This window comes from Cupressus sempervirens, chromosome 8 (genome assembly GCF_028749045.1).
Source record: "Cupressus sempervirens isolate cs-2001-9-10 chromosome 8, ASM2874904v1, whole genome shotgun sequence".
Lineage (NCBI taxonomy): Eukaryota > Viridiplantae > Streptophyta > Pinopsida > Cupressales > Cupressaceae > Cupressus > Cupressus sempervirens.
Genome location: NC_143125.1, coordinates 112,536,605 through 112,552,618, shown reverse-complemented (window position 1 = coordinate 112,552,618; position 16,014 = coordinate 112,536,605). Strand labels below are relative to the sequence as shown.

General features: G+C 36.1%; 1 protein-coding gene across 1 annotated transcript in view; it reads left to right on the top strand.

The window, feature by feature from the left end:
- The first annotated feature begins 987 nt into the window (after positions 1-987).
- LOC149541836 (Cation efflux family protein) overlaps positions 988-16,014 on the top strand; it is a 142,486-nt gene continuing 127,459 nt past the window's right edge. The window contains exon 1 of the mRNA XM_089796909.1: positions 988-1,730. Within this exon, the coding sequence (XP_089653035.1) occupies positions 1,145-1,730 (586 nt within the window). The 5' untranslated portion in view covers positions 988-1,144. The remainder of the gene's footprint in view (positions 1,731-16,014) is intronic.

The window sequence follows — 16,014 nt, the reverse complement described above, 5'->3', positions numbered from 1 at the left end:
GCTATCAGTATACACATATCACAAGGTCTTATTTTAGGCATGGCTACAACTAGCATAGGTATAATTGAAAGACAAGGCTTCACCTTCACAACAATCTCTATAGTCAAATCCATCCAAGGCCTTTGTATAGAGCCTTCCTTCTCTTTTGACCGCTTTTGTAAGATGCAAACAAACCCATACAATATCATTAGAAAGAAAGAAACACATTTGCACTCAATCTCGCATATAAACCGTATCTACAAAGAAACTTCTATAGAAATTGGCAATGTTTGACATTCTAAAACTCTTCTTTTTTCATTTACTGGTTTCTTTTTCTAGCTTCCCAAGTAACCCATTACTCTTTTGTACAGGTTGACTTTTGTCAAATTCAAAGGTGTTCACAGACAAAAAGTGCTGAAAACAAATTCAAGTTTGTCAAGTTACTTTTGAATGCTTTTTAATGTTTCAGTAATTCTAAATCTTATAAAAATGACTCATATATACTTCCTCTTATCAATTAATTTTTACATAAAGGTTTTTGATGCCTTGCCACAAATATGACTCCAATTACTTCAGTATTTACAATTAAAAAATATTTCAACAAATGTATAATTCAAATCAACTCTTAAATTGAGATGTCATACATTAAATAAAATATTAAAGTTGTACACTATCTTGGAAAGGTTACTCATGTATATATGTCTCTATTCTATATAAAAAAAATTAACTCTATGCAATCAATTTGAAATCTTTTTCCTAATTTGATATCTCTTCACTTTTTCTTTTCTAATAAAACCTATGGGCATACCCTCTTGCACCTCTTTTTAGGCCAAGTGCTAGTTAATAGTTAATAAGACACAATACTTGTTAAAAGTGTTTTACTCTTGTAAACATCACCTAAGTACAATAAGTACTAGATGTTAATCAAAGGAAATAAATTATTATGAACCACTCTTCATAAAATATGGATAAATTTGACTCAAAAACGACACTTTCAAATCACATCTCACATCTTAACCAAAGTGACGTCATTTAAACATATGAATTGCCGACCCAAATAACGTATAAAAATATCATAAATTTCTGTTCATGTAAGGTTTTTGGTCAACTATAAAATCTCCCCAAAATTTTCTCGTTTTTTAATTCGCATCTCGAAAATTCAGAGATGAACACATCAATGGAGATCAAACAAGCGACTGCTGCAGATACTCCAGACAGAAAACCGGACATATCAAGCATTTATTCAGCGACAGGAAGTCGATCATTTAACCGTCAGAATCTCCCTCAAGAAGAGGACACCACAGCGCTTTTAAACAAAGATCGTCGATTTGCATTCACGCGGCATTCTTCGTTCAGACAAAATCCCTCACAGCCTTCCATTTCAATAATTCCTATTGAAACCCTAAGAAAACCATCATTTTCCAGAAGTCTTTCCAATGTATCACGCGATAATAGTCACAGTCACGATCATCACCATGCTTTCTCTCAGTTGTCAGACAGCTCGAATTATCCTTCAGAGGACGGGAATTCATGGAAGGGAGATCTGGTAAATGAAGGGAGCAAGGGGAAGACTAGGTTTGCTGGCGAAGGAGTTTTCCGGCGGCCGGAGTCTTTTACCAGTTTGATTGGCGGAATTATTCCTGCGATTAGCTCTGGCAGCCGGCCTATGAAACGGCTTTTTGCGTTGATTGTGCTGAATATTGCGTATTCGACACTGGAGCTGCTTATTGGACTTTTCACCGGGCGCGTAGGTAGGAAATCGATTTATTTGGAAACTAGTTTAAGTCGCTAAAGATTACTAAAATTTCAGTAGATAAAATAAGAAGCTGAAAATTGTGAGAATTGTGCTGTATTTAGTGCTAAATAGGAGGATACACTGCCGAGAGCTGTTTAAATTTGGCTTTATTGGATGCTAAATAGGAGGTTATTCTGCCGAAAATATATAAATATTGCTGTATTTGGTGCTAAAGGATAACTTTAGAACAAAACTGTTTTAAGTTTTCAAAATTTTCTGAATATAATAATTACTAATTAGCCGACCTTTGTATCTTTTGTGTGGTTTATTTTAAATTGTTTAGTTTTGAGTTTTTCTGAAGGTTTTGCTGTATTTGATGCTAAATAGATTAATTTGCCTGACGTGTATAAATTGTACTGTATTCGATGCTAAATATGTTGACCTGCAAAAAAATGTTAAGATTTTAGTGTATTTGATTCCAAATAGATAATTATGTAAAAAACTGTTTAACATGTTTACTGTATTCGATGCTGACTTGATGATTACAATTTTTTACTTAATTTGATAAAATTGTTATCATGGCAAAAGAGCTGGTCAAAATCTTTTCTATATTTGATACCATAAGTTGTCATTTTTTTCTCAGTTATTTGATGAAACTCTTTAGTTTTTACTACATCTGACGCTGAATATATTAATCTACCGAAATTTGTTTAACTTATTACATAGTTCGATGCTAGGGAGTTTAATATTCCATCTGTTGTCAAAATTTTAACTGTGTTTGTTGCATAAAGGATATCGTGGCAGAAGAAGATCAATTCTTTGTACATATCTAGAAAAGCCAAATATACTAATTAATTGTGACCTATGTCATTCATTGGTTCTGGTACAGATCCTGGTTTGGGTTAGTGGACGCAGAAACCATATCTTGGGGTTGGGTTTGGTGATATGAAAAATACGTATATAGCCTAAACGCAGGAATGATGTTTAGAATACCACATAGCGTAATATAATCAACAAAACTACCATTAATTCTAATGTCATTTAAAAACAATTGAGAAATATCATAAAATGTTCATTATTCAAATGTCACGTTCAAAATTAAGATAGTAACATTCAGTTTAACAATCAACTTTCAGCGTTATATCGGGTTTTTAATCATTGTCATCATAGCTGAGAAACTTGCCAGAAACTTGCAATTTTATTTTTGCATGTCAAGAAGTTCTGCCAAAATCTCAGAGACTTTGTTGCCGAGTATTTTGAAAGCTCACAGAAGAATATAATGCCTGGGACACAAAACAGATTTCTTTTTGCACCTCGGGTGAAGAAAAATACACTCAACCTTTCTACAAGGTCAATAGCAGTGATTTTGCGCCAAGCAGTGAAGATTTGTAGTTCATCCAACTGCAGTGTTCCACCACTCATTGGGAGGGGGGAACGCGGGTTCAGGTTTCAGGGACAAGGGGACAAAGAGCCTAAGTTTGGGGATGGTGGGGGGATGGCAGAGTGAGGGTGGTGGGAAAGTGGTGGTGATATACATATAGTACTAGAAAAACTGGCTATGAAAAGATGTATAAGAATTACATTTCAAATGAAACTTTGGCAAATTAGTAAATTAGCAAATTGTCAAATAGTCAAACGTGACTGCTTGTTACAACTGATTTACATATGGTACTAGAAAACTGATTATGAAAAGATTTATAAGAATTACATTTCAAATGAAACTCTGGCAAATTAGTAAATTAGAAAAAATGTGAATACTGAATATTAAGATATGAATTGTATGTGTCAAATATGTCAAACAGTCAAATATAACTGCTGATTATGACTGATTTTTTTGGACATTGATACTGCCATTTGTCACTAATTATATGGAACCCTTATGTTGGCTAAAATTATGTAAGTCACTAAAGACTAAACTTACAAAAAAGTTGCTTTAGGCAATGATATAGTGAAATAAAATTCTCCTCTCAGCAATAGGGGAGGCTCCTCTTACCGCAGGTGGCTTCAATAGAGACTGAATTTGACAAAATGAGTGGTTCTGTGAATCAATTACTCTTTTTTCAGAAATGATGTATGGAAAAAATAACTGCTTGAAATTTATCAAGAAGTATCTACTGCTACTGTAATACTGGTGGCTCAGTGGTTGACTTAAGAATAACTCGTAAGACAATAGTTATAATTATCTTTGGTAGATTAACAATAAGAGTCTAAAGTCTCTCACGATTAATCTATTTTGATGAAGAATAGGAATTGGTGAAAAAGCACAAAGTCTCTGGCCAACTATCCAAACTAAAATCAGATAGATGAGTAGGAGATATTTTCCAGAGCAAGTCAAATTGTGATATCTATCAGGATTTAACTATGTAGTTTTTGAGTCAAACTCATTGACCCATGTTTCAGGAGTAGTGATTCACACAAATCCATCCCTCATGAGAATAAATGGAACACTTTGCACTCATTAGATCTAGGTGATGTGCATAGAGGTGAAGCATTGGGACTTCTCGGGAGGTCACCCATACCAGTACTATTCCAACTTGAGTGCACTTAACTACGAAGTTTCCTCCATGGTTAAACCCACTCTGCTTGCAATCCCATTTGCAAAACCTTCACCAAGCGTTTTGGCTTATGGACCATTCATTAGAAAGCCCCTTTAGCGCATCATTTGAGAAATAAGATACTTCAAATTAAAGCATAGAGTCTTTAACTAGAAGCCACCATCTAACTATAACAATCCCTTTTCTAGAAGCTAAAAGTCTTCAAGAAACCAAATTGCATGCTCAAATGATTTACACAAACTAACTATAAATTGAATCAAAGATAGATCAATCAATGCAACATAATAATACAACGATCAATCTCAAGCTTCACAACACAAAGTTTGGGAACACCTACTTCTTCTATTCAATTTAGAAATTTTGCATCAAGAAACACAAAGTTTTGAAGTTATAAAAAATATTCAGCATAGTCTCCCTCCACAATCAAAAGATGATTATTTACAATGAACTCTTTCCGTTACATAGGAAAATGAGAGAGAGAAAGGTGGAGAGAAAAGGGGAAATCCTCAATCACCTTGACTTATTCTTTAAAACATTTCTAACTAACTTTGACTTACTCAAAGTTGAATGCCTAATACACTTGCAACTTGATTACATGAAGCGCATGTACAGATATATGTTTTCCTGTATCTACAAAGTATCCTGCTTCTACATGTAATCTGCCATTAATTCCATCTATTACTAAAAAGCATGGGAAATAAGTGCCCGAGACACTTGGAAGGAATCTTCACAGAGTATCGACTAGCTTTTTGAACTTCTACAAAGACTTTTGTACAACTGCAACATCTAGTTCATCGGTATGTTGTACGATGATGGTCACTTTTTGAAGTGTGTTAGCATCTTTAGAAATCACATTGCAACATTCAACTCATCTTTCCTTGCAAGACACTTAGTGAAGATTTCCAGCTTGTTAGTTTGTCTATCCTGCTGAAACCGAAGTCATCAGTCTCAAGTTGTAGATGAATAGCTTCTGTGAATTGAGTTAGAATATCTTTTTTGTTAATCAATTCACCATCTTTAGCAAAAACCTTGCATATCAGTTTTGGAAAATCTTTATTGATCATGTTCTCTTGTGCTCTGCCATGTTCCATTGTCACTTTAATTTCAGCCACTAATCCTTTCATGACTTGCTCGTTGTTGCTCATAAGATGCAAATAGTCATAATACATCTTCATAGAAAAGATGACCTTGTACTCACACAAGATGTTGAGATCAACCTTTGTTGTGCTTCTCAAGACTTCTAGATCTCCATCCAAAAGCATAAGTTGATAGTTGAATGATAAGAGAAGTTCATTCAACGCGGCTATTGTTTTCCTTCCATTCTTCAATATTCTATACACATCTCGAATAACTTGTACACTTTGGGATTCTATATGATTGCTTCATTTATCCATAACCTTGGCTTTTTTTTCTTGCACTGCATGTTCTGAAGAAACAGGATCAACCGTAAAAAAAGAAGTCTTCATCTTCTCAATGATGTCAAGCAATCGCGCATTCTCCTCTTTGAGCATGTTCTTCTTCTCCCATAGTCACTCATTCTTTCGAGTGAGCAAGTTAACAACATCATGTGTATCTTGTTGACAAGCCAAGCGAGTTTCTTTATCAAGTTCAATGGTGGTGAACTTGTAATTACTGGATTGCATCTCTTCCATTGGCTTTTCAACAAGAGGCTCAACTACCTCTGTATATTTAGTGTTGTCACCGCTAACCATGACCCTAAAATCCATCTTTGCTTTCTTGCTTTTAGGGGCCTTGGTTTTGGCAACCTGCCTGCTATAGTAATCCTCCAGTGGGAGCTCTTCTTTCTTCCTCTTTTGAGTAATTATAGTGAGCCAAGGAGGAAGAGAAAATAAAGAGGATCCTGCTGCAATGGTGGTGACCAAAGTGAATCCTAGATCAACTTGTGCAACTATAGTCATAAATAGGTAGGGCTTTCGTCTGGATTGCGATTGGAGTTGGACTACCATGTGTGGCCTTTGCCATGAATTGTTTGAACTGTGTCGTCGAGGTATCCATCAATGCCATGGATGGAACCGTGGCATTAGGAAATGTCATGGAGTATGCACCAAACAGTTGTAGTGGCAAAGGAGATAGGAAAAGTCGGTGTAACAGGATTGGGTCCTCATGAGAAGGTACCTGCTCTGTAGGAAAGGTATCCATGGCTACACACAATGGTGAATCAAGTGACTCATCTGAAACAGGCTAAAAATTAGGATGAACTGTGGTAATTGACACTTCAACAGGAGGAGGTACACTTGGAGAGGGTTTCCTTGGTGAGCAACACATCATCACTTAGATCAATATGAATCTTGTGAGGCCCCACAAACTTCACTTCAGGCACATGACCCATTATCTTACCCCCTTTGATAGTAACCTTCATAATGGATGCCACCAATGGTTCTAGATGCAAGGCAGATTTTCCATCCTTTCCTTTACCTTTTATTTCAAATTTTAACCGAACTAGACCAGTAGGATCAAAGTCTTTTCTTGGTTTAATCATTTTTCTTTTTAGCCCTCTCTTCTTCAACCAAATGAGTGTTGGCAAGGATAGACAAGAAATGCTCCTAGATTGAGGTGCTCTCCTTTGATGATAACCATGATGGTGGCAAAATCGGTAAGTTCTCCACATAATGTTTGACGAAGTCTGGATCTAGTATTTGATCACCATCATTAACTCCGACAGGAATATCTGCAAGGTTGAAGTCTATAATTTGCTTTATAGTTAACTGGGAATAATCTACCTGACAGATGTCTATCTTCGTACACAAATCGATCAAAATATCCTCAAGACGATGAATATGGTTGAACCGCCTTCTCATCTTATCGTTCAAGCCCTGCCAATCACAACAAGTTCTTGCCGCAAACTTTTTTAAGGTGGTCCTCTAGAGCTCAGATTCCATATTCTTTGCTTTAGGAATCTTGTCAAGAGAGTAACGATCAATTTTCAAAGGATTTCTTGAGGAAATCCCCACATCTGGTCTATGCAAAGTAGCCTAGTATGACTGCATCACCATAAATTGCCTTGCCAATTCCATCAATATGATCTTATTTGTGGGGTACCTAGGAAGTTTTTATGCCTCACCTGTGAAGTAGCCAAGTTACAAGTATGTGAAGTTGGGAAACTGAAAGAACAAGCAACTATACTCATTTACCCTGGTCCATGCCTCATTTGATACATGCTTCTTTGGAAGTTCTTTGTCAAATAGGCACATGTAATCCTCTAAAAAGGCATCTTGCACCCGTCCTTAAGGGTAGCTGGTCAAAGTACTCCCAAGTTGGCATCGACATATAATCTCTCTTTATAAATAAGCTTGAGAATGAGCCCAAGGCAGAAACAATGTACACTAGGTATGAGTTCATGAACAAAGTCCTAGTAGTAGTAGCCTCGGCCAACTACTCAAATAGCAGATCACTGATCATTTCTCCCCAAAAGATCTTTTGTTGGATTGGATAATGAGAGAAATATATTGGTACATCCATGGTTCAAAATTGTTGGATCTTTTGAGTCCATTAATGCAACTTAATAATGTAATGAGATCATTGATCTTCTCCTTAAATTTAGTGTGGCACACTCCCTTTAGCCATCTGATAAGATTGGGCCTCTTGTTGATTAACCAATGGTCATTCATGCACTTGATGTAGTATGCGGTGTCATCATTCCATCTGTCCAAGGCCTTTTGTTTCGAAATGTTGGCAACCACTAGAGTAGGAGGAACATGGAAGATCCTATCAAGAGTCTCTGGGTCCAGACTAATGGTGGTATTTCCATCTTGGTTTCTTGTAGTCCTTGATGGGAGATCAAAATTCCTTGTGCATGCATGCACAAACTTTGGTTCATGGGCATTTGACGTGAAATTGGAGACAAGATAAATATTACTTTGTTTGATGTAGAACATCTCATCTGTGGCAGCAGTGTCCACTATTTTCAAGAAGTCTTTAACATCCAAATGTGACATATCGAAATCCTTGATGTCTTCACAGTATGAGCTAACATGTGAAGGTGGTATGGAGTTATGATATTGATTGTACTTATACTTCATTTTGTTTTTCTCTTTACCTTTTTGTGGTGCAATCTCGTTTTACATAGCAAGGTTGTGGGCGCAAGCAACTGTAACGTGAAAATTCCACAACATGAGAACATCTTTGAGAGGTGGATCCATTGTATGTTTTTTTTGGATGAACAAGTGTGAGCTTCAGGATTTTGGCATACAAAGTACGCCTGGAAACTTTTTGGACAATGGATGGATACTTGCATTTTGAGCTCAAAATGTGTGCTTATATGGTGGAAAATCCCACAAATGGCTCAATTGGAGGATAATAACATGTGTGGGTAGCAAGTTTTATGCGTGAATAATGCATGGAAAATGGGCAGCATAATGCCTACTTATATTACTAATATTGAATTATTATGTTTCCATCATAAGCAAGTGTGCAAGCAACTACCATCATGAGTTTTAAGTCATGTGGTGACGATATAACAAGTGCAAATTAAGTGTGGGCAAGCATGAAAGTGGGCTTTTTGGATGCATATGCTTTTTGGTAATTTCGTTCAAGAATAGGGTTTTGAATCCCGATTGCATATGCAAGCAAAATGAAACACTTGCATATGCAACTTGGAGAAATAAGATGGAAGATAAAAGGAGCACATATTATATACCAAAACAAATAGAAATCTGAAAATGAAATGAAGAGATTTGCAAAAGACGAAAGAGCATAGATACAACTTTGCCCTATGAAAATCACAAGAAATCTTACCTCTCTTTTTCACAAAAAGCAAAAGAAGTCTCTTCAAATCTCTATGCAAAATTTGAAATAAATCCAAGAAAAGTTGTCGGATTTAGAAATGATTGAAGCAAAGAGATTTATATAGATTTTGAATCTTGACTCAATTTTCTAAAAAATGAATGCATTTTAGAGTCAAGATTAGTTGCTTGCCAAGTGTGGGAAGTTAGAGGATTAACATGCACAAGAATAGCAACTGCATTGACTAAATAAAATGCAGTGTGCAATGGCAACAAAAAATGGTGCCTAGGGCATTAAAAACAACTTGGAAGGAATGATAAAAAAGCTGCAAATGAAATGTAATGCCCAAGAACTCACCTTAGTAGCAAAACCTTCGGATTTGATGAAGAAAACAGGCCAAGTTTGGGTCGTTTTTGACAAAAAATACATGTCTTAAACGGGCTGTTTGGAAGGCAAAACAATGTGCTTTTGCAATAAAAATCACTGCCTTTGAATATGCAGCCAAACCACCCGAATGTATGGAGAAGAACTTGGTTTTTATAGTCCAAAACACATGCATTTAGCCTCTCAAAATAGTGTCCAACATCAAACGTTCCAGAAGAAAGGGCAAAAACATGTTTTACAAGTGAGAAAGCATGTGCTTCTTCCCCAAAATTACCGCTGTTGGAGTTATAATATCAAACACTTGTCAAAGTGAGTAAAAGCGGGTTTTTGGGATACAATAATATGTGTTATTGACTCCAAAATCACAACCTTTTGCTTTTTTAATCAAACACAAGGTATAATGAGCCAATAATTGGCTTTTTCAAGTCAAAAGCATGTGCTTTTGAGTAAAGAATCTCCAGATCTACCTATTTAGTGCTAAACGCCTCTTTTGGAGAAGTAGTAATGGGTTTTGAACATCAATTACATAGATTTTGACTTTTAAAGCACCAAATGCACATTGCATGTGTTATTAAGTTCAAAATCCCCACTTTTGTGCTTTTAAGTCATTACTCAAGTGATAATACACAATAATAGGCTTTTAAAATGCATATGTATGTGTTATTGGGTTTAAATTCTCCACTATAAAGCCTTTATGTCATAAAAGGTTTATAATAACAAGATTTTTAATATGCAAATGCATATAAAAACTTCACTTGCACATGTTAAGTGACATATTTTTGATTAAAAATATGTAGTTGCATTAAGAAACCCCACTTTTGTGTATTTAGGACAGAATTTATTGGTAGTCGGTTTTTAATAGGTGATTTGCATATGAATCAAATGCAATGAGTAATAAAAACCCTGCCATTATGCATTGAAAGTGATTCATGTAATTATTTTTATATATAACTATAGTTTTCAATAAAATTACATGAAAATAGACTAAAAAGGCCATTTTCATTGTATCATTAAAAACTACGGTCAAATCAACTCAAAATGGGTTGAAATTTGAAAATGGGTTTAAAAATCCACTCTATGTATTAATAATAATTTTATTTTATGCATTTGCCAATAAAAAGCCCTCTTTTGGAGGATTTTTAAAAAAATGTGTTGTTAGTCTGAAAAACCCTACCTTGCCCTTTATAACTTGAGCTAGATAGCTCCCTTTGAGACCTAAGACAGAATTTTATTTTATGCAGTTGCCAATATAAATCCCTCTTTTGGAAGATTTTTAATAAAATGTGTTGTTAGTCTGAAAAGCCCTACCTTGCCCTTTATAACTTGAGCTAGACAACTCCCTTGGAGACCTAAGACAACTCAAAATGAGTGGGATCCCAAGGGCTCTTAACGTAAGAGAAAAACAAGATTATAAATTAAAGAGATCAGATTTCCACAATCCATTGCATAATATATATTTGTTTCTGGATTTGATTGTGTAGAGATTGTGTAAGATTATAAATACTTACAAGAAATGGAAAAATGAAGAAAAAACTTGAAGATTGCCAAAAATCAAGTGCTTACAGTTAGTGAACTAAAACTCATTTGGATAAGCATTTATGGGGATTAATTTGATGGAAACCTTAAAAAAGAACACACAAACAAGGCTACGTAAAGTACAATTCAAGGATGATGAACTTCCTTTTTGATACCTTATCAATGTGTTGAAACATAGAGGATACACTTATGCATCCATGAGAAAATTGTGTAGGGTTGCCACAATTTTGTGATGTTGAAATTGAGGACAACACCTTGTACATTTCAATCAACCATATAAGAAAATGGAATTGGGTAATGAATTGTTGGATAAATATGACAATAGCACCACATGAATTGCAAACATGGAATGCCAATATAGAAACGTGAGTTGTTATTTTTATTTTGGGTAGCGAACATAATCAACAATAATGTATGCAATAGCAGCTGCAAACCCTCATAAATTGCCCATATTATGTTTGCGAATGATACAAAAATGTCCTCAATCAGCCAGAAATATACGTACATATCTGATTTTCTCACAAATATATGTACACTTTTTAAATGTCTAGGGACAAGAGACTTCCAAAAGTCTCTGAGATGCTTAGAGGACTCTGGGTGTCCCCAAGATGCTTAGGGGACTCCTAGGTATCCTCGAGACATCTAAGGGACTCTTGGTCATCCTTGCATTCTGGCATTGTTTGAGTGGCAGAGGCGGATGTGTTGTCCCCCTCCTTCTGTCCTGGGAATGTCGGGGGCTGAGGGCGATGATGTGTTCCTATGTTTCACTGTAAAACTATGAGTGCTATTGGGGCTTGTTTGACGCCATCTACATGAAGAAGAGGAATACGTTAGGTTAGAAATGCCTAAATGACCTTGTCTTTATGTAATATGATCTTTGGTCGCACAAAAGGAAGGTAGAGGAAATGTTAGCTAGTCCAATTGATTTGGAATAATACAGGTCCTAATAGTGATTGGACAGCAGGAGCAACTTCCATTGTTTACTCAGGATGAAATCTATGATTTGGAGAGGCAGGCTATAGAGGAGGAGGGTGTAGATTTGGATTCACACCGAAGAAGTATTGGTAGTGCCAGTAGCATTTGCATCTAGGATGGAGGTTCAGCCGCAACCTATCATGCCGAGTGAGGAAGCATAGCCATAACAGATTCCAAGGACTAGACACTCTAGTTCTACCTCTCTCCTAGTGTTTACTAGAGATGGGAAGAGAAAGATATGAAGTGTTTTGGTGTTGAATTAACTTTTAGTTGCACAAAAACAATTTGCTATTTTCATTTTGCTTCAAACTGTCAGATTACCGGCCATCAAAATTTCACATGAGGATGCCATTTGTACCCAGCTGCATTTAAATCAATCAAATATATCTAGACTCAGCTTATTTCTTTTATGGACTCACTTATTGACTCATTGGATGCATCTCATTGATTTTTGCAAAAGTGTATTTCTAAATTATTAAATTTAAGCAAATCTTTAAGTTGCCAAGTTTTTTACCAAATTTTTTTTAGGCCTTGTCAAATTTGTCAACTACAAATCATCATTATCAACATCATCATCATCATCATCATCAGCAGCAGCTTAACATTAGATGATTAGGATTTTTTGGAGACCACAAGTACCGCTACTGCCACTTACACTAAAAGTGTGCTTGCTTTTCAACTCCTCAAGCGCAACATGTTGGCAAGTGGAAGCATCCAAGTTAGTTTGCTGTGGCTCCATATCCAACCCAAAGGCTCCAACAAAGACCTTTAGAACCACACAGACCTTCATGGTGCACATCATTTTCATAATTTTAACAAAGGCAAAGTCAAAGGTGGAATTTAAAAGAAAAAGTTAAAATACACGGATTTGTCTCCATTCCCCTGGAACCTTTTTGGGTTTGTCCCAGAGGAATTCAACACCATTCTGCTGCGTCCTGTTTGCATCTGCAGGTGAATCGAACTGGATGACAGATCTTGTTTGAACTGGATGTATATCCAGCCAGTCTGCAGGAAGATCCTATAACACAGATTTTAACTGTACTTGAAGGCTGCCAAGTTAATTTTGCCAAAGTTCTTTAAAGTTGTATAAAACTTCATAATAAGTTTAAATATCTGCTGTATAAAATGCTAAATAGGCTAATCAGCCAAAAAGATACAATTAGCAGGTTAATATTCCTAATGTAAAAATTTATGCTCAGTATAGTGATAACATACAAATTTAAACTTTTACTGGTTGTAACAGGAGCACATGCTTCTTCCGATAATTTAACAATTTAAACTTTTATTGTTTGCAGCAAGAGCAGATCATTTTTCTGCCATAATATTTATTTTACCTCGGACAATGTCAACATTGCAGTGAATTTGATGCTGAAAAGGTCAACCTACCAAAAGTTGTTTAATTTTCTAATGCTTTTTGATGTCACTAATGGCTTTATTGTTTTGGGTTATGATCTGCTTAAGTATTTAAACATGTTAATAATGTAAATAATTGCTTATAAGGATAATTTAAGCAAGCTTACATTTTCTTTTTGATTTGTAAAATGCAACCAGAGTTGCAAAGATTGCATTGGTATCTATAAATATTTACAATCAAAGAGGGCATTAACAGGACCCCATACAGTCTTCCATACATCCATACATCCCAACCAAATTCTATAGTGTTTCCCATACACCCAGATTGCATAAATACTATTAAATACCAGTGTTTTAGGCAGAGGTATAACATGGAATTCTCTGTGAAGAATCCCCCAGACCCACACACCAGACTTGTTGTCTTGAACCATACTGGAGATTAGGTATATTATTAGACAAAATTATCCATTTGCAAAGCTCAATTGCCTGATATCAAAATAACTTCAGAAGCCTTTTCTCTTTAAACACCATTTATTCATTCCACCAACCTACCTGACTGGAACCCTGATGGGCTGATTCATAGAGCCAAAGAATACAAAAAGGAGGTACCACTCCACTTATTATTCCTTACAGAAAGCTTCAGAATAAATAATCCCCGTAAAATCAGCCAACCATTTAAATGTAGGCTCCCCATCAATATATCCATTTTCTCAGAAAATTCTGCCCCACACCCGCCCATCATTGGTGCCTAGCCTAACTTCCTCATCCAAAATCATAATAAATGTTGGCAGGTGACATTTGAGTCTAATTGAAGAAGTTTAGGGAGTTGACTAGGCCATGGAATGCCTAAGAAAAAACCAATTCCTAAATGTGGAAGAGTTAATGTATTGATATGCGAGCCTCTTTCAAAAATCGATCCTTGATATTTGTTGATGTCATGATCATTTTGTATGAGGCAAAATCCTGTCATAAATCATGTCACTATACTTCTTGCATTAATTTCATTTTAATGATCCCATTAGCACCTATATTAGCAAGTTTATTGGCTTCCGTAATCCCTTATCAGTTGCTGTGGTTAATTGCTGTCATAGCAAATGATGCCTTCAAGTCTAGTGCTTTTTCCAAAATTGCTTTGAACCGCCAACTTGGTTCATCTTCTTATCTTGAGGCATTGACCACTATTACTAAGTCACCTTCAACCTCCAACCTTATTCTGTCATTTCTTTAACAAATGAACAAACCTTTAACAGCAAAAAGCTTGTTACCTTCCAATCCGAAGATACCAGGGTTAACCTTATTATGTGACTTGACAAAATTCCCCAAGATGTTACCTTGCCTGTTTTGAATAATACCTTCCACTCCAAAGATGCCAGGGTTACCCTTGGAAGAGCCATCAAAGTTCAAGTTATGCCACCCATGCACTGGAGGACACCACTTAACTAATGCTCACTCATAACAAGTCTCCTTACCTCTCTCACCAACTTGTGTGGGAACCTTAATGCCACACCAAGCTGCAGTCGAGTATCTCGTTTGTAAATACGATATTTTTATGACCAAATGTTTCATTCCTAGAATTTATTGTTATTGTTATAGTAATAGAAACTTCTATCTTATTTTGCGAAGAGGTAATAGACATTTTCTTCTCTGTGAAAATTCTTCTATTCTTCTCTTTCCACAATTGCTGAATGATAATCAAGGGGATGAGAGTCCAGAAACATCCAAATGCTGCATTCCCTTTGATATTGGGCGAGTATTTAAAGAGGCTTAGGGTGTCATTAGGTAGGGCACATTGCCATGCTAATCTAGCACTAAACCATTACCAACAGGCTTGGGCATATAGACATCCTAATTATAAATGATCTACGTCTTTCTTATGGCTCTTGCACAAAAAGCACCTTGAAGGGTCTGAGAGCCCAAATTTACAGAATCTGTTTGCTGTCATAATCCTTTTTTGAGGAGCTGCTCATGCAAAAAAACCTGCCTTTGGCAAGCAGTGTTTACTCCAGCAAAGTTTTAGAGATAATACTGCACCTGAAAGCTCTGGGTCTTTTGTTATACTTTGATAACCAGCTTTTGTATTGTATGAGCAGAACTAGATCCACCCCATATCAGGGTGTTTTCTCCTTGTCTCAGTACTATTCTTCTTTGTTTAAAGTGTCTAAGCAGTATATCCACCTCTTTCAAAAAACCTAAGGATGAGAAGTTCTTCCACTGCCAACTCAAAGCATGTAACCATCCAGAAGTGAGATATAGTCCTTGCTGTGCAACCCCATTGATGTTGCCAACATTACTTAATTCTTCTTAGGTGTAAAACATTGTCCAGACTAGACTGTCCCACTCAGGAGTCCTCCCAGAACCCAGCTTTTTCTCCATTGTGGATGTCCCAGGATAATTGGGTTGCAATCGCTGTCCTACTTGTTTTCATGAAATTCCATATTCTTCTAGGTGCATCAGAAGTAGAGAGGATTTCTGCTGAATTTATATATTTATAGTGAAGAATCATTGCCCATTTTCTCTTCACCTCTTTTGAACATTCTCCACAAGAGCATTGCTCCAAGGTCTTTGGTTTGAGCAAACAAATTCTTGATTCCCACCCCTCTATTTCCTTTGCTTTGCAGATCCTATCCCAGGCAGTTCGGGCAATCTTCTCCTTCTCATCTGAAACTTGCCAAAAAAGCTTCAGTTGCTGTTTAAGACTCCGTCCAATCCCCACAAGTAAAGCTAGACGTGAGAAAAGGTATATAAGTATAGCTG